This window comes from Phocoena phocoena, chromosome 6, assembly GCF_963924675.1.
Source record: "Phocoena phocoena chromosome 6, mPhoPho1.1, whole genome shotgun sequence".
NCBI classification, from domain to species: Eukaryota; Metazoa; Chordata; class Mammalia; order Artiodactyla; family Phocoenidae; genus Phocoena; species Phocoena phocoena.
Window position 1 is genome coordinate 47,281,434 of NC_089224.1, and position 20,498 is coordinate 47,301,931.

Consider the following 20,498-nt stretch of genomic DNA (forward strand, 5'->3'; position numbering starts at 1 on the left):
TGTCTTTATGAGGACAATTAAGATTTCTCATATATGGATTTGCCTGACTTCCCTGAAGTAAAACTTTATTCCAAAAATTGTGCACAATAAAAAGTAACTGCCACTGCTTCTTTTCACAAAGAAGTATTCCAGTCTCTCTTCTATTTACAACTGGAGCATACCTGTATTTTCAGTTTTTATCCCACCATACCAGTGGGATGAAGAGGTCACACTTAAATCTTTACAGCCCTTGACACTTTACTGTGCAGTTAAGAATGTGGCGATAGATTTCTCAAACACTTCATGGCAGAAAAGGTTCTCCTCTCTTCCATATAGCTGATTCTTTGCAACAAGGGAGAAAGGAAGCAACTCCACCTTTCATGGCAAGTAACATGTGCTTTCAAATCAGACACACAGAGATAAGAGAAGGAAATATATAAGAAGTAAAGATGCAGTTTGACACCTTTCTGACTGCCAAAATATAAAAGGTCAGAGAGTAAATATTTTCCACTCAACTATTAAATCTATTAGTGTAGACTAAAATTGAATGTTTATTCCACAAATGCTTGTTTGGAATAAAATTTTCCATTTAATTAACAGTATATTTTTATTGGTGGGGAGTAATACTAATGTATCTTGTAGTATGTAATGTATTTAGGAAAACTTATGCCTTTACATGCTAAAGTTACAGATAATTCAATTTATGAATAGATCAATTCCACAGACTGTATAAGGGAGCATCCACTGTCTCTTCTAACCAAATGTTAGTGTGCAACAATCCAGAGACCTTTTATTTTTCATTTACTTACCAGCTTTATATGCTATTGCATTGGACGCAGGCACAGACTTCTTATAACACAGAAACACACTGGAACCCCACTGTAAAATATAAATTAGGTTTAAAAAAAACACAAAAGAGTGATAATAAATTGATTTTGTTGAATGTCTTCTAAAGATTTTGATTATTTCCTCAAGGAAGTCTATTTAAAACATGTTTATCAAACAGACTATATATAGTATACAATATAGCAAAACATGAAACTGAAAACACTAGAAGAAAAGGAATAAAAAAACATTGCCACGAAAATTAAACTGATGCAAAGGTTGTTTCAAAAATTTTACAATTCTGTAATCATGCAGAGGCTGCCTCTATTTGAAAGAAACAGCACAAAACGTGGGTGCTGAGCCCAAACTACGGAAGACTGGGGTCACTAGATGCTATGAAGTCATTATCTCCAGAGGCAAACCTGTCTTGACTAATAGTCTTGGGTGCATGGGTCATCTCTGCCTATACCTCATTTAAGCTAATATTAGTTTCCTTTAAGTTGTTTTTCAAAATAAACATAACCCAACAGTAAACTTTAGTGTCATAAAACTATAAATCCAAAGTATATGTTGCATTTTCTTCTTCAGTAGAGCCCTTTTAAAATAAATATGAAAACTACAATATTTAAAATAAACAAATATAAAGGGTGTCTTGACCCAATCTCCCTGTAATTGTCCTTGAAGACACCACTAAAACCCAAAAGCTAACAAAACCTGTACATTAGTGTAATGTATTAACACATATCAAAAAAAAAAAAATCCCTGACTTTAAGCATCTATTTTCTGGATGAAATTATTCTAAAACATCAGGTAGCTGAGGATTTTTTAAGTTATTATGAACCATAAAAATTAGAGAGCTAAAAGTAATTTAAAAAATCATGACAATATAAACTGAGAGTAAATAATAAGCCCAATAATAGAGGTCCGAAAAACTTTTTTAAAATTTTCGTATGAAATTTTGGAAATGAAACTTTATTCTTACCATTCCGCAATTTAAGTTTTTGTCAACTTTGCAGAAGGTATGAGGAGGGGTTTCTCCCTTACTGGTTACGATAACACAGATATCAGTTACAGCCAACGAATTCTGGGGTCGAATTAGAGGAGCCCTTCGATAAGTGATAAAGATTCTTTGTGAAGTAGTTGAACTATTGTTGACATTGGCACAGCGACCATAGGGTGTGGCTTGGATCACTTCACATCCTGGAATTAGTCTTTCTTTCCCATCATATAAAACTCTGCATGGCAGGGAGGGAAGAAATAAATAGATAAGTTAACATATGTCAGGTTAAGGCTAGTTTTCTCCTTGAGAACAAAATAAATTTTTTTGGTCTCCCCTTTTGTTTCCCAAATGTTAACTGCAAACCAAAACTAAAATAATTACTTTGGGAATTATAAATCTCCTACTGTTTTTCAACAGCTAGAATACAATTTTAGAAGTGTAAATAGGATCAAACAACTTGATTTTATTGCTTATTACAAGAAACATATGAAACAAAAAAGGGGCAATACCACAATCATCCTCAGGTCAATTCTCAGAAGTTTTATCTAGTATTCAGGTGTTTTCACAAAATTTACCTTCATAATTCCTGTCAAAATTTCACCTTTAAAAATCCCGACTGGGCTTCCTTGGTGGCGCAGTGGTTGAGAGTCCACCTGCCGAGGCAGGGGACAAGGGTTTGGGCCCCAGTCCGGGAGGATCCCACATGCCGCGAAGCGGCTGGGCCCGTGAGCCATGGCCGCTGAGCCTGCGCCTCCAGAGCCTGTGCTCCGCAATGGGAGGGGCCACAGCAGTGAGAGGCCCTCGTACCGCAAAAAAAAAAAAAAAAAAAAAAAAAAATCCCGACTGAAACTATAAAACACCGTTTAAAGAGATGAGCTAATAAATAAAAAGTCATCTTATGGTCATAGATAAGAAGACTTAATATTGGTTAGATGTCAAATTACTATCTAAATCCTAGCTGCCTTCTTTTTTAGAAATAGGCAACAAAATCCTAAAGTTCATATGGAAATGCAAGGGACCCAGTATAGGCCAAAGCAATCTGGAAAAACAACAACAGACTTGGAGGATTCATACTCCCCCATTTCAAAACTTACTACCAATCTAGTCATCAGTACAGTGCAGTACTAGAATAAGGATAAACATATAGATCAATGGAATAACGTGGACAGTCTGAAATTAAACCCATACACTTACAGTCAATTGATTTTGACAAGAGTTGCAAGATAAATCAATGGGAGAAGAATAATCTTTTCAACAAATGGTGCTGGGACAACTGGATATCCAAATGCAAAAGAACAAAGTTGGACCCCTTCCTTACACTACACACCAGAAAACCAAAAATGGATCAAACACTTAAATGTAAGAGTTAAAACTATAAAATTCCTAGAAAAAAACACAGAAATAAATCTTTGTGGCCTTGTGTTAGACTAAGCCTTTTTATATATGACACCAAAAGCACAAATGACAAAAGAAAAACAGATAAACTGGACTTCATTAAAATTAATAACTTCCGTGCTACAAATGATATCATCAAGAAAGTGAAATGATAACCACAGATTGTGAGAAAATATTTGCAAATCATATATTTAACTAGGAAATTCTTTCTAGAATATGTAAAAAAAAAAATCTTACAAATCAATATAAAAAATTACACCATTTAAAAATGGGCACAGGACTGGCAAAGGATATATAGGAATTCTCTGTACTATCTTTACAATTCTTCTGTAAAAGTAAAATTATTTTAAAATAAAACATCTTGGGCTTTCCTGGTGGCGCAGTGGTTGAGAGTCTGCCTGCCGATGCAGGGGACACGGGTTCGTGCCCCGGTCCGGGAAGATCCCACATGCTGCGGAGCGGCTGGGCCCGTGAGCCATGGCCGCTGAGCCTGCACGTCCGGAGCCTGTTCTCCACAACAGGAGAGGCCACAACAGTGAGAGGCCCGCGTACCGCAAAAAATAAATAATAAAATAAAATAAAACACCTTCTTTGTTTTTAATGGGCAAAGAATCTAAATAGACATTTGGTCAAAGAGGATATACAAATGTCCGAAAGCACATAAAAAGATCTTGAACATACTATTAGCCATTAGGGAACTACAAATCAAACCACGATGAGATACCACTTCACATTCATGGGAATGGCTAGAATAAAAAAGACAGATAATAACAAGTGTCAGAAAAATTGGAATCCTCATACAATGCTGGTGGAAATCAACAGCTCTGGAAAACAGTCTGACAGTTCCTCAATGGGTTAAACATAGATTTTCCACATGACCCAAGAGGAAAAATAAACATAGATTCTTCTCAGTATATACACAAGAGAAAAGAAAACACATCTATGCAAACACTGGTACACAAATGCTTATAACATCATTATCCACAACAGCCAAAAAGTGGAAACAATCAAATGTCCATCAACTAATGAATGGATATGTAGATTGTAGTATAGCCATGTAACAATATCATGGATCAATAAAAACAAAGAAGTACTGATACATGGTACAACATGGACGAACCTTGTAAACATATTAAGTGAAAAAAGCCAGACAAAAAAGACCATATATAGTATGATTGCATTTACATGAGATGTCCAGAACAGGTATTTCTAGAGACAGAAAGTAATTTAGTAGTTGCCTAGGACTAGAGAGTAGGAAAGAGTATTGGAGAGTGACTGCTAAGGGTATAAGGTTTCTTTTCAGAGTGATGAAAATGTTCTAAAATGGACTGTGGCTACACAACTCTGTGAATATACTAAAGACCATTTAATTGTACACTTTAGATGGCTGAATTGTACGATATGTGAATTATAGCTCAATGAAGTTGTTAAAGCCCAAGTAAATATAACACTATAAAGCCTCCATATTTAAATCAAAATAGTATTGGCAAATGAGTAAATAGAAAGAACAATGAACAGAAATCTAGTATATGATAAAGGTGACACTTCAATACACTGAGGGAAAGATGGACTTTTTAATTTAATAAGCAGTGCTTGAATAAGCAAATTGCCATTGGGAAAAATAAACAAACAAAATTCTATCTGTAGTTCATACTATACACAATAAGGGCTCCCAGTGGATCACATATGTAATGTAAAGAATGAAAACATACTAAAAGAAAACCTAGCAGTAGGAAAAATGTAACTATGACTCAAAATCTAGAGGCAATAAAAGAAAAGAGTAAGAAAAAAAACTTCATAAAATAAACTTTACATGACAAAAAAACGCTGTAAATCAAGTCAAAAGACAAATTATAAGGGGAGAGGAATGGAGAAGGGGTAAAATAGGTAAAAGGAATTAAGAGATACAAACTACTTGTAATAAGTTACAAGGCTGTAATGTACAGCACAGGGAATATAATGAATATTTTATAACTTTATATGGAGTATAATCTATAAATATTCAACCACTACACTGTATACCTTATAAATTAACATAACAGTGTAAGTCAACTATACTTCAATTTAAAAAAAAGACAAATTAATAAACTTGGAGAAAACATCCAGTGACTCTTTTACAAAAAGTTCATCTTCCTAACACATAAATATCTCATTTAAAAAAAACAAGAAAAAGACCCAAAACCTGTTTTTATTTTTTTACTTAAGCATATTGCTCAGTTTATTGGCATAAAGTGTACAAACCTGTATAACCAGCTCCAGACCAAAAAACAGACAATCACCAATGGTTCTCATTATTCTCCCTTCCAATCACTACATCATTAAGGAAAACCACTATCCTGAATTTTAAAAGAATAAATTAATCAAAAACCTGTTTTTAAAAAAGACATTAACAAACAGTTAATGCCAAAGGACATTAACAGTTCACAAAAGAAAAAACGGTCCTTAAACACTGAAGAAATACTTAACCTCATTAAAATTATTCTGACATACCATTTCTCTACTGTGAGACTAACGAAAATTCAAAAATCTTATCACATACTTTGTTGATGGCATTGTGGGGAAAGAAGCACTCACATACAGTGATGATGGTAGGATAAAATAGCACAATCACAATGGAGGGAAATTTGGTAACATTTAACAAAATTATGCATGTATGTATCTTTTAACCCAGCAATTCCTTTCTAGGATCTACCTGAAAATATAACTCCACAAATATGTAACAACATATGCACAACATTAATCACCAAAGCATTCTTTAAGGGCACAAGATAGGAAAGAACCCAAATGTCCATCAATAGAGGCTGGCTGAATAAAGTATGATACATCCACACAAATAAGTGTTACAAAGCTATAAAAAAAAAAAAAAAAAAGAGTGAGAAAGATCTCCATTTTCAGAAATGGAGTGGTTCCCAGGAGATGGTGTTAGGTGAAAAAACAGAGTATAAAACAGTGTACATAGTATCTGCATTTAGTTTAAGAGGAAGAAATAAAACTATACACACATATGTGTTTATTTCTGTAAAAACACACACTGAAAGGATAAATCAGAAACTAAACAACAGGGGAGGGGAGGGCAGAAAGTATAGAGAAAGGAGTAGAGGAAACAGAAACTGAAGCAATACTTCTCTAAATATATCTTTTTATGTGTTTTGAACCGCAACAATATTTTCCATATTAAAAGAATTTTAAAACAAATGAAACACAAAAAGGAACAAATGAACCTAACTGCATAGCAAATTGGTAATATAACCACATAGAAAAACTATTTCATATAATTTTTTAACACAGTACTCTGTAAATGCTTAATGGGTTTTATTCTAGGGACAAGGAACTCAGTAACAGAATTACTATTGGTAGTAAAACTGATACTATAACTTGAGATTACCTTATGTAAATAAGATAAATAAGTAACATATTTATGATTTAGAAACCAAGATTTTCAGCATAAGAGAAACAAGATACAATCCAAAATGAGTTCAGTAAGATTTTAATGTTAAAATTTGAAGTTGAAATATGAGTATGAACTCATGATTTATATATTTATTTATATAAAAAATAGACACCTCAGTAACAATGAATCCAAATAGCTCCAAATTTTGATTGACATAGCAGTCAGCTGGAAAGGGCTCCCACTGGCCAAACTTGGGACAATTTGGGCAAAAAGAATAAGGATTGCAATTGATTTTTATCAAATGGAATAAATTAAAATTCACAGTTCCTCAATTATACTCAAAGAAAATTTAAAAATCTGTCTCATTAAAAAAAATGACGGGCTTCCCTGGTGGCGCAGTGGTTGAGAGTCCACCTGCCGATGCAGGGGACACGGGTTTGCGCTCCGGTCCGGGAAGATCCCACATGCTGTGGAGCGGCTAGGCCCGTGAGCCATGGCCGCTGAGCCTGCGCGTCCGGAGCCTGTGCTCCGCAACGGGAGAGGCCACAACAGTGAGAGGCCCGCGTACCACATAAAAAAAAAAAAGAAAGAAATGAGGCCAAGAGAATAGGAAAGCTCTTCATTATAATAAAATGCCAATTAAAAATGTATTTTTTAAATGACAGTGTTAGAAAAGTCTCATTTTACATCCCCCCATACAAGATCTAATTCAGGCAATGACCAATGGAAACAGTAAGTGAAAAGGTTTTAGGGGACAAGATATTTAAACAATGCCCACAACTCCACAAATTACTTAAATAACAGAAAAAATAAAAATGCCTTTACAATAGATAGCAAGCAATTAACCATTTTAACCAAGTGACTGAACTTAGCATCACTAATTATGGGACAATCTGTCACTACATGCTTTCCTGATGCTAGCGCTACGTGTGAGTATTCTTGCCAAAAATATTTAATGTACATTTAATCCAGACTTTAAACCTAACATCCAGTTTACAGGAAATACTGACAATAAAGGAACAAGTTAAATGACTTGATGAGGAAACAATTAGATAAATCTAGAATGTAGGGCATTCTATAAAACAAGTGGCCCAGACTCTGCAAAATGTCTATATATCACAGAAAAATGTTGTGCAATGTTCTAAAACAGACTAAAGAGGTAAAATAACCAAACACAACAGGTAAGCCACGACAGGATCCTGGATTTTTTTTTAAGCTATAAATAAACATTCTTGAGACGACTGCAAATATTTGGCTAGGGAGTGGATACTGAAAAATATGATGGAATTATTAATTTTCTATATACCATGGTCATTAGGAACATGTCTTAAGGGATGCATGGTGAAGTATTCATAGGAGAATTGTTATGATAGCTTCAGCCTCGTTTCAAATAGTTTAACAAAAATATTGGAAAATGTTAATTTGTTATATCTAGATGGATAGCATATTGTTCATTATACTACAGTTTACCATTTAGGAGAAAAGGATACTGGTGTTTATTACAATATTCTGTTAACTTTTCCGTATGTTTGAAATTTTTCAAAAACCAAAAGTGCTGGAAAAAAAAATTCATATGAAAGTCAATCAATCTGATAAGTGAAGGAAGATAAAAACTTTGTATAGTCTGTGATTCCTTATCTCAAAAAACACATCTGACATATACAATAATATAGTGACCTGATTAAATTACACTTTATGGATTATTTGAAATTATGAGGGAATATCAGATCTTACATATTGTAACTTAACATCTTTTCCAGGAAAAAAAACCTGTTATTTTTATAAATATCTCATCTTGTTTATAAAACAGTCCAAAAGGTCAAAAGTTTGACAACTCTGTTTCATATTTAGTTGAATGAGATGGGTACCTGTCTTTATACTGGCTAACAGGTTTTTCCAAACCTCACTAGTATGCTTAATTGAGGGGAAAGAGGGGAGAAAAGACCAAATCACCAGATATTAACAATTATTTGATCTGGAGAGAAACTTTACCACCATGATCAGCTAAAAGACGACCGCACACTCAAGCAAACCTGGATCAGTTAACAGAAATTAGAAGCCTTAGGGAACTGCAAGATATATATGAAAGAGCCGCTTGCAACCTGAAAGCATCGAAGTATAATTATCTAAGTCATCATTTTTAAGTTATGCCCCTGAATCACAAGGAACAACAATCTTTCAGAGACTTATACCCTTTTAATTACAACTACATGGTGGGAGGTCTGGGGATGAGGATGTGAACAGATAACCTTTAAAGGATGGCCACTGAGAGAACAGTGAGGCTGGAACACAAGTAAGTCCCTGGGGCTGGTTTCCCTTCAACTGACATGAATATTATCAAACTTTTATCCTATACCCATCCTATTATGGATATTACCTATCTTCTTAAGAAAACCACAGAGAAAATAAAAGAACTGACAGTAAAACCTCTCAGTCCTATATTTTCAACCCTTCCTTCTCCATTGGTTTCTTCCCTTCAGTATAAAGATGTTCAAGGTTCTCTCCTGGGAGAAATGTTAAAAAATAGCCCTGGACTCTGTTTCCCCTCACCTTCCAGGTATCCTAAACCATTGCTGCTGGGGATTTCGTTAAAATACAGATTCAGTAGATCTAGGGCAGTGCCTGAGATTCTGACTCTCTAACACACTCACAGGCCCTATGGACAATACTGGACCATGACAAAATAGCAAGGCCCATAACTATCTTCTCTTTCCCTTAAAGTCACGCTTTCAAAAAGAAGCCTCTATAACTCCAATTCCCAATCATGCTCCGTCCTTTCTAAACTGGCTCTTATGTCCACTAATCTTATAAAGTTGTATGACCCCCACTGCAACTGTACTGACTTGAAGGAAAATTGTAGACGCTAAATAGGGTGATATGTACTATATACTAAAGGAGTTAAAGTAAAGTAAGATAAGGACAAAACATCCTTTGGCTTTGGAAATTTGAACATACTGAGGACCTTGGGACAATTTCACCAGAGCTCTGTTGGAACAGTAAAGAAATGATGAGCAAAACAAGTGGTGGTCAAATGTAGCAGCTCACTACCGTTCTTAATATCAGAACAACTATGAACAGAACCACCAGCAACCAACTCTTTAAAAAAAAAACATTTCGTTGGGCAATCAGGGTAATTTGGATATATGATGATATTCAAGAATTAATCATTTTTTAGGTGTGGTATTATGGTTACATTAAAAGAGGGACTCAATGTTAAGAAACGCAATCGATATAATACGTCACATTAATAAAATGAAGGAAAAATCCACATGATCGTTATCAATTAAAAAAGAAGAGGCAATTGACAAAACCCAACACATTTTTATGGTAAAAGCCCTCATAAAAGCAGCAATAGAAGGGACCTTCCTTAACATGATAAATAGCATTTATGAAAAACCCATGGCTAACATCATACTCAATGGTGAAAGACTGAAAGCCTTCCACCTATGATCAGGAATGAGAAAAGGATGCCTGCTTTCACCACTGCTATTCAATACTATACTGTTAAGTTCTAGCCAGAGCAATAAGACAAGGGGGGTGTGTTTGTGGGGGATAAATCAAAGTGCAAAGGAAGGAATAAAACTATCTCTATTTGCAAATGACATGATCCTATACAATAAAAAATCCCCCCAAAATCCACAAGAAAGCTATTAGAGCTAACAAATTCAGCAAAATTGCAGGGTATAAGATTAACACATGAAGTTGATAAAACCCACCTGTGTTGCCACAATCCGAAAAAGAACAATCCGAACAAGAAATTAAGAAAATAATCCCGTTTATAACAGAATCCAAAAGAATGAAATATTTAATAAAATTAATTAAGGAGGGACTCCTCTGGTGGTGCCGTGGTTAAGACTCCGTGCTCCCAATGCAGGGGGCCTAGGTTTGATCCCTGGTCAGGGAACTAGATTCCACATGCATGCTGCAACTAAGAGTCTGCATGCCACAACTAAGGAGCCGGGCAAGCCACAACTAAGGAGGCCACCTGCCACAACTAAGACCCAGCACAACCAAATAAATTAAATATTTTTTAAAATTAATTAAGGAGGTGAAAGACTTGTACACTAAAACCCATAGAACAGTGCTAAAACAAATAAGACCTGAATAAATGTAAAGAAAACTCATATAGTTTGGAAGACTTAATATGGTAAAGATGGCAATACTCCCCCCAAATTGATATGCAGATTAAATGCAATACCCATCAAAATTCCAACTGCGTGTTTTGCATAAATGAACAAATTGATCCTGAATATTTCCCAAGATGCTCTCAAATACATATGTTTGTACTAACTGATGGTAATTATAATGAGCAGAAGAGCTTAATACATGACATGTATATATGGTGAAGTATTACAGGTATTCTAAAAGCACATCTTATATAAAGAAGAGTCAACATAGACATTTTTGGAGAAAAAGATTTTACACAGAAGAATGATCTTCATTGGCTGTGGACTAGACACTAAATACCTCATAACAACTATACTCCTTCTAAACCGTAAATGCTTTGCTCCTGGCATTAAAAACCACACAGTGCAATTGTATTTTTCATCTTTCGTGTGTGTGTGTGGCCATGCCTCATGGCATGCAGGATCTTAGTTCCCCAACCAGGGATCAAACCCGTGCCCCCTGCAGTGGAAGCAGGGAGTCTTAACCACTGGACTGCCAGGGAAGTCCCAACTGTATTTTTTAAAACAGGAATGTTCCTTTGTTAAATGAGTTCAGAGCTTCACAAAAGCTCATTGCATAACCCAACTAGCTCCTTAAAAATATACTATCTTTTATTATAGCTTTTTGCTCTTTTATGTTTAATTAATAAGCTTATCTGATATGTACAAACAGAAATGAAATCACATTTCAGGCTCTAACGCCTTCATTTCAATATACTTTTGAAAGGAAATAATCTAATGACTCAATCCTATACAGAGAAATTCAGTAAGGATGGACAAAGATACATATATCTTACTATACTTGATTTTGAAGTAACAAATAATAATAGAACTATCAAGGATTTTGAATTTCTATTGCCATGAACCTTAAATAAATTTTATTCTCTTCACTATAGCAAAAGAAAATAAGTCACCGTACCCAATGTCAGTAAGGGGTGGTTTATCTCTCCCTCTTTTATAACAGAGGAACAGTTCTGGGCTTTTCAGACTTCCATAGTTCAAGTTTGCCTGCAGAGCTGACGGAGTGGCTTCAACACAGGTGTAACCCTCAGGTACTGTTTCCCCAGCTGATTTGTTAATAACTGCAATATCTGTAATTGGAGCTTTAGGTCCAGTAGACTTAGTATCTAAACGATTTATTTCTTGATCCAAAAGAGTAGATGTATCAATGAGACCTGCCACAACAAAGTAGTCAGTCACTCTTGGACCTTTGTCTTCTATCATGGCTGCTTCTATATATCCTAGAAGAGAGGAAGAAATAAAAAACATCAATTAAATAAAATGCTTTATCCTAACTCACTAAGTTAAAATACTCCTGAGTTAACAAGTGATTAACAGGCACATTTCCCACTTGGATTTATAATCAAATTGTTATTCTGTAGAAGAAGACTGTTTTTTTTAAAAAAAATTTGTTTTTTAAAAAAAATAATAAATTTATTTATTTATGGCCGCGTTGGGTCTTCATTGCTGTGCATGGGCTTTCTCTAGTTGTGGCGAGCCGGGGCTACTCTTCGTTGCAGTGCACAGGCTTCTCATTGAGGTGGGCTTCAGTAGTTGTGGCACGTGGGTTCAGCACTTGTGGCTCACAGGCTCTACAGCACAGGCTCACTAGTTGTGGCACACAGGCTTAGTTGCTCCGCGGCACATGGGATCTTTCCAGACCAAGGCTTGAACCCGTGTCCCCTGCATTGGCAGGTGGATTCTTAACCACTGCACCACCAGGGAAACCCAAGAAGCTTGTTTTGATATCATCTTGTCAGCTTTTACCTAGTATGAAGTACAAGTTTATGGCATCGATTCATTTGTAATGCAACTATGATCCTATGATGTGCCTAAGGCCCTGTTAAGGATAATCAAACTATCAGAAGTGGGCTACGGTGCTTTCCTTTCAGCAAAATGCACATAATGAACAAAATTCATACTATTTTTTAAATGTCATTCTCTTTTGAGTTACAGAATTCCTAGAGCGAACTTCACATTTAAACAAACGAAATGAGTTCATCATGAATTATTCAAAGTCTAACAGAAAAGATAAAGGTACTAGTAATAAGCATAATTAAACCAGTCTCTTAATCCAATCAGGAGTCTGTCCCTATAGTTAAAAAACGTTATGTAGGGCTTCCCTGGTGGCGCAGTGGTTGAGAGTCTGCCTACCAATGCAGGGGACACGGGTTCAAGCCCTGGTCTGGGAAGATCCCACGTGCCACGGAGCAGCTGGGCCCGTAAGCTACAAATACTGAGCTCTGCGCGTCTGGAGCCTGTGCTCCGCAGCAAGAGAGGCCGCGACAGTGAGAGGCCCGCGCACCGCGATGAAGAGTGGCCCCCGCTTGCCACAACTAGAGAAAGCCCTCGCACAGAAACGAAGACCCAACACAGCCAAAAATAAATAAATGAATAAATAAATTAAAAAAAAAAAAACGTTATGTAAATACTGTGTAAACTAAGTAAGTTTAGGGGTCATTAACTATTTCATATATAGATACCAGACAGAGCATAAAAAACCATAACCAAAGAAGACAAAGTTATACAAAATACATATTAACAGGGCCTCCCTGGTGGCGCAGTGATTGAGAATCTACCAGCCAATGCAGGGGACACGGGTTCGAGCCCTGGCCTGGGAAGATCCCACATGCTGCGGAGCAGGTGGGCCCGTGAGCCACAACTACTGAGCCTGCGCGTCTGGAGCCCGTGCCCCGCAACAGGAGAGGCCGCAACAGCGAAAGGCCCGTGCATCGCGATGAAGAGTGGCCCCCACTTGCCACAACTAGAGAAAGCCCTTGCACAGAAACGAAGACCCAACACAGCCATAAATAAATAAATAAATAAATAAATAAATAAATAAATAAATAGATTAATAAAAAGCAGTTTCTTTTTTAAAAAATACATATTAAGAGACTTAGGTAATACATGGTAGAAACCTAGAGAATATGAACACTGAGTCAAGATTTCTATTATCTTTAAACTCAATACCTCTAAAAATAAAATTAAGCTTTTGAAATTTTATTTTCTTTAAATATTTATTTATTTATTTAGTAATTTAGGCTGCACCGGGTCTTAGTTGCGGCATGCGGGCGCTTAGTGGCGGCATGCACGCAGGATCTAGTTCCCTGACCAGAGATCGAACCCGGGCCCCCTGCATTGGGAACACAGCGTCTTACCCACTGGACCACTAGGAAAGTCCCTGGAATTTTAAATATTTCTATGGATTTTACGTGCCTTTTAAATAACTTTACTGAGGTATAACTTACATACAATAAAATGCACATATTTTAAAGTGTACAGTTTGGTACGTTTTCACAAATGCATAGTGAAACCATATCACAATCACGATGGTGAACACATCCATCAACATCCAAAATATTCTTGTACCCCTTCATCATCCCTCCCTCCCCAGGCAAGGAGTGACCTGCTTTCTGTCACTGTAGATTAGTTTCTAGAATTGATATAAACGACATCATACAGTATATTCTTTTTTGTCTGGCTCCTTTCACTCATTGTAATTATTCTGAGATTCATCCATGTTACTGTTTATATCAAGTTCATTCATTTTTATTGCTGAGTAATATTCCACTGTTGAATATACTACAAAATGTTTATCCATTCACCCATATTAATAAACATATCGGTTATTTTCAGTTTGGGGCTATTATAAAGCTATCATGAATACCCATGTACAAGCCGTGTGCACGTATGCTTTCATTTACCTTAGGTAAATTCTAAGATGGAATGGCTAGGTCACCTGGTAGGCCTATGCAATTCTAAAAAAGTGCCAAATAGTTTTCTAGAGTGAGTATACCGTTTTACATTCCTATCATCAGTATATGAGAGTGCCGCTGTTCCACATCCTCTCCAACACTCTATAAGGTCAGTCGTTTTAATTTAAACTAGATTCTACTATGTCTACAGTGATACTTAGCTATAGTTTTAATTTGTATCTTTCTAATAACTAGTAATGTTGACCACCTTTTCATGTGCTTATTTTCCGTGCATATATTATCCTTTTCATACATCCTTGGATTCTGTTCACTAAAATTTTGTTTGAAATTTTATATATGTTAATGAGGGATACTGGTCTATAGTTTTGTTTTGTTTTTTTTTTCCTCTTGTAATGTCTTTTATCTGGTTTTTACATCAAGGTAATGTCAGTCTCACAGAATGAGTCGGGAAGACTTTCCCCCTTTCAATTTTCACGAAGAGTTTGTATAGAATTGTTATTATGTCTTCCTTAAATGTTTGATAGAATTCACCTGTGAAATTATCTGGGTCTAGAGTTTTCTTTGAAGGTAGGTTTTTGTTGCTGTTGTTGTTGTTTTTGCGGTACGCAGGCCTCTCACTGCTGTGGCCTCTCCCATTGCGGAGCTCAGGCTCCGGACGCGCAAGCTCAGTGGCCATGGCTCACGGGCCCAGCCGCTTCGCAGCGTGTGGGATCTTCCCGGACCGGGGCACGAACCCGTGTCCCCTGCATCGGCAGGCGGACTCTCAACCACTGCGCCACCAGGGAATTCCCCAAAGGGCTATTTAAAGTATGTTTTTCAGTTTCCAAATTTTGTACTTGGAAATTTTCCAAGAATCTTTCGGTTACTGACTTCTAACTTAATTACACTGTGCTCAGAGGATATACTGTGTATGACTTGAAGTCTTTTATGTTTATTGAGATTAGTTTTATGGCTAAGAATATAGTCTATTTGATAATTATACAATGTGCATTTTAGCAGAATGTGTGTTTTGTTGTTGGACAGAGGTCAAGAAGGTTACTAGTGTTGTTCAAATCTATATATCCTTGCAGATTTTGTCCGCTTGTTCAATCAATTATTAACAGAGTGGTATTGAAACTATAGTTCTGACTGTAATTATAGATCTGTTGATTTCTCTTTTCAGTTCTATCAGTTTTTGCTTCACATACTTTGAAGCTCTGTTATTAAGGGCATAACTATTTAGAATTACTACGTCCTTTCGATGAACTGACCTTTTTATCATTACAAAACGACCTTCTTTATCTCTGGTAAAAATGAGTCTGTATTAACAAAACCTTTTTAAAAATATTAAAATATTTATTAAAAACTTAGATATATAGTTAAATATCATTAGACTTCATTTTCCAACTATAGCCAAGATAACCTTTCAGAATCAATTTCATTTCACCTGTTTAGAATGGCATACATTTTAATAAATACTGTTAATATCAACAAAATACTATTAACTTCAATTTACAAGGCTAAATGTAGTTTACAAAATTCCTCTCATTGTAGCACAAAGAGTTTTTTAAAGGTTCAAAACTATGTGTTCCTTGGTGTTCCAAGCCATACAGAATGAAAAATGAACACTGTTTAAACCACAAAGAAACTAGAGTATTATCAAAGTTATTTGCTACATTAAAGCAATTTAAAATAGCACCTTAGTGATTCCATTTAGAAAGCATTATCAACATCAGTTATGCTGGCTGGATCATGGAGCTACAAAATTGAAAAAGCAAGTCAGTTCACATAAAATCAGTTTCTTTTTAAGAACACAAAGCAGTGTAATTTTCTACTGTTGCACCTGCAACTGAAAGTTTTGTAAAGAAGGAGGGCTGTAAAGAAAGGCTGAAAACACAGATGCTTTAAAGGGGTCATACAGGATGTAAGAGTTGTGGGAACTAGAGACCACAGGCAGCCACTACTGGTCAGATCCATCCAACTGTTGCCAAACAGACTGGGCAAAACCAGAATTTCCTTTTTGTCTTTTCAAGGGAAGCCAAAATAATCCGGACTTTTTTCCCCAACATTCCAGGGTAGAACTCTTGTGACCTAAACATGTGTCATCTACCTCTCGTGCCAAGTGTGACTGCCAGGGCCTTAGAGAGCCCAGTTAGTTCCTTTCCAACTTTACCCTGACTGTACAGACTTGAGCATTGGAATAATCCAGATTTTTAATGTAAATCTCCAAGTTTTAAAATATCAGCAACTAATTCAAAATCCTAGAACACTAGTAAGTTCAAACAAAACACATAAGCAGGCTAAATTCACTCTAAAGATTAAATATCGAGAAAAGAACAATTTCTAAATTTCATTTTAAAAATATTGACCTGGTTAGGGACTTCCCTGGTGGCACAGTGGTTAAGAGGGGACATGGGTTCGAGCCCCGGTCCAGGAAGATCCCACATGCTGCGGAGCAACAAAGCCCGTGTAACACAACTACTGAGCCTGCGCTCTAGAGCCTGTGAGCCACAACTACTGAGCCCACGTGCCACAACTACTGAAGCCCACACACCTAGAGCGTGTGCTCCGCAACAAGAGAAGCCACCACAATGAGAAGCCCGCACACAGCAACAAAGACCCAACACAGCCAAAAATAAATAAGTAAAATAAAATAGATTTTTAAAATAATAATAATAATAATATGCATAAAGAGAAAGTGCAATGTGGTAAATAGTACTTCATGGTCCTATAAATCTCAGTGAAGGGTATAATGGAGCGCATTACGATAGTCCAAATCTTGCTCAAAGTAAAAAGTTTTTATTAAAGCAGTTCCTACCCTTTGAGGTTTCAACAAAAGTATAGGGGGAAATGGAGGAAAGTGGAAAAAGTATGAAAATAAGAGTGAAATAACACTGCTTTCAACTCAAGAAGTATACAGAAAAGCATCATTGCTAATCTGAATATTCCCAATTTTAGCTACACTCTCTACAATGTTGGAAAACTAGAATATAAAATGTGCTAAATTATTTTGTATATATATGTACATATATTTGTATATACATATATGTATATATATGTATATGTACACAGAGAGAGAGAGAGAAATACAAAGACCTGATCAATTCTCCCCCAGGGAGTTTTTTCCTTTGTTTTCTTTAAAAGCTAAATCAAACCTAAACTTTATTCACTTTGAGCACAAAGTAACAGAGTAAAATAACACTTCACAAGTTTCTGAAACTCAGCTATCTGGCAACCTCACCAATTCATATACAGCCAAGAACCAGCCGTTAAGAACTGCCATAGATATCACCAAGCAGCAAAACATACATACTTAATGCACTTCAGTCTCTCATTCAGAGTCCGTTTAATGACAGTTTATTTTAAAAATTCTGTTAAGTTTATTTGACTACTAAATACACAGTGGGAGTAATAACAAATTAAAAGGAAGAGAGGTAAACACATTATCAGATCAAAAAATGAATCCATGAAGAAGCGAGGGAGGGCTTCCCTGGTGGCGCAGCGGTTAAGAATCTGCCTGCCAGTGCAGAGGACACAGGTTCAAGCCCTGGTCCGGGAAGGTCCCACATGCCGCGGAGTAACTAAGCCCGTGAGCCACAACTACTGAGCCTGCACTCTGGAGCACGTGCTCCGCAACAAGAGAAGCCACCGCAGTGAAGAGGAGCCCCACTCTCTGCAACTAGAGAAAGCCCGCCTGCAGCAACAAAGACCCAACACAGCCAAAAATAAAATAAATGAATTTGTTAAAAAAATAGAAAATGTCTTTAAAAAAAAAAAAAAGAAGCGAGGGAAATATTTTATGAAACAGAAGATGACCTAAAGGCATACGTTAACTAGATCCTTAACTGCAAGAGCCCTACACACCTCAAATAAACCTAATGGGTATCACTGCTTTACAAATGCTCTATAGCATGTATAATCATATCATCTACTTATAATGGAACGCTTAACTTACTAATGAATTCTTTTCTCACCTTTATCTACATACTAAATACTAAAAATCATATATACTAAAATCCTATATAATCCTAAAAAAAACTAAACTCTATTTTGTTTCATTAGCCAATTTCCAAGCTAGTACACCCACAGCTAATTATAACAGTTCTGTATGTTTTTTGATGTGGTAGATAAACTCCCTCTTCACCCTTTTAAAAACTTTCCAGGCTTGACTGGCCTCTTTGATGAGGGTCACATTGAGCTTCCAGCAGCTTCAGGGGTGTCTTTAGGAGTCAGCACTATGGCAGAAGACATCAACTCCAAAATCAAGAACTATCAGCCTGCTCCTTTTGACAGCCACTTCCCCAACCAAAGCCAGACCAGGACTGCTGGCGGAACCACCTAGGCTTCCACCGCTGTGAGACGGCAATGTCTGCTAAAGGAGGTAATGTCCCCATGTGTGAATGATACTGGTGTGTGTACAAGTCTTTCTGCCCTATAGCCTGGGTGTCAACCTGGGATGACCGCTGGGCAGAAAGCATGTTTCCAGGGAAGATCTGAACTGGCTCCACCTCTCCTCTTCTGTCCTCCATCCTTCTGCTCAGGGTGGTGAAGGGGGACCTGGGTACATGGTGATCCCCACCCTGGGATCCTGAATCATGGCTTAACTAATAATAAATACTCATTGGAAGAGTGGGAAAAAAAACCCAACTTTCCAGGCTTACTCATCCAAGCTTATCAAGTTTCAGGAGGAAAAAAGTTGAGATCTCTGTTAGGAACAACTCTAAAACCCAGATTATTTAAGAAGAACAGCCAACTTTACAATATTAAGTTCTCCAGTCACGTGCATACGGTATGGCTCTCCATTTTATTTAGATCATTTTTTTTTTTTTAAGCCTTTAAGTAAAGTCTCATGATTTTCTTCACCCAGATCTTCTACATTGTTTGTTAGGATTATTCATAAGTATTTTACAGTTTTGTGGCTAATGGGAAGGGGCTCTTATGTTTGCCAAACAATCATTACTGGTACATTAATAACCTATGACTGAGTCTCAGACCTTGTTCTAAATGCGAGGAATTAAAGCAATGAAAATACCAAATGTCATGTCTTTATGGAGCTTACATTATAGTTGGGAAATAATCAGTAAATAACTATAGACTTATAAATAAATAATTTCAGAAAGCATACATGCTATGAATAAAAATAAAGCAAGATATAGGGAAAGAAAGTGATAATGGAAGTGCTTATTTTTACACTGCAGTCAAAGAAGATCTCTTTGAAGAAGTAAGAAGGTAAAATCTGAGCAGGGGTTGAAGTGAAAGGAAAGAGTAAGTCGTATGACAACAGAAAACATTCCAAGCAGGAAGAAAATTTTTTAAAAAGCCTAAGGGCAAGTAAATACCTTGATCTTTGAGGAACAACAAGAAAGCCATGGTTCTGGAGCTTAGGGGACTATTGAAAGATGAGGTCAGTGAAGGTGGAAATCATACAGGACCTTTCAGGCTAGGTAAGGTCTCTAGATTTTATTCTAAACATGCTGGGAAGCAACTAGCAGCCTCCAGATGACAGTGCTGTGTCTTTAAAAAAAAAAAAAAAAATCACAGTAGTTGCTGTACACAGAGTAGAGGGAGAAAAGAGCAGAAGCAGGGAGTGCAGTTAGAAGGTAACTGTAGCAGTCCAAAAGAGAGATAATAATGGCTTATATTAAGGCAAAGGAGTGGGAGTGACAAGAAATGGCAAGATTTGAGATACAGTTTAAGGGTAAAAAAGCTACTGATGGATTGGAGGTATGAGGGAAAAGAGAAACTAAGAATGACTTCCAGTTTGTGGCCTAACCAAGTGGGTGGATAGTGGTGCCACATATTGAGATGGTAAAGTCTGAGGAAAGAGTAAGTTTGAGTAAATACACCCAACATTCTGTATCGGACAAGTTAAGTCTGAGATGCCTACTAAAACATTTAAGCGGAGAAGGCACTCCAATACAGCGTGGAGTTTGATAAAGATATCAAGGCTGGAGTCAATAGTGAATTAATGATACTTATAACCACGAAATTAAATAAGATACCCTAAAAAGTGACAAATACTGACACAGAAAAGGCCTAAGCCGAGG

General features: G+C 36.5%; 1 protein-coding gene and 1 pseudogene across 11 annotated transcripts in view; one reads left to right on the forward strand and one right to left on the reverse strand.

The window, feature by feature from the left end:
• Positions 1-11,980, reverse strand: part of DENND4C (DENN domain containing 4C) — a 93,885-nt gene extending 81,905 nt beyond the window's left edge. For 9 of the 11 annotated variants that reach the window (XM_065879208.1, XM_065879209.1, XM_065879206.1 and 6 more), the window contains exons 1-3: positions 11,676-11,980; positions 1,787-2,039; positions 789-858 (exon numbers count right to left, since the gene is read on the reverse strand). In XM_065879208.1, the coding sequence (XP_065735280.1) occupies positions 789-858; positions 1,787-2,039; positions 11,676-11,980 (628 nt within the window). The remainder of the gene's footprint in view (positions 1-788; positions 859-1,786; positions 2,040-11,675) is intronic. The other 2 variants (XM_065879212.1, XM_065879211.1) reach the window with 2 other exon arrangements.
• Positions 11,981-18,688: 6,708 nt separating this feature from the next.
• LOC136124854 (cytochrome c oxidase subunit 6B1 pseudogene) lies at positions 18,689-18,948 on the forward strand (annotated as a pseudogene).
• Positions 18,949-20,498: the final 1,550 nt, after the last annotated feature.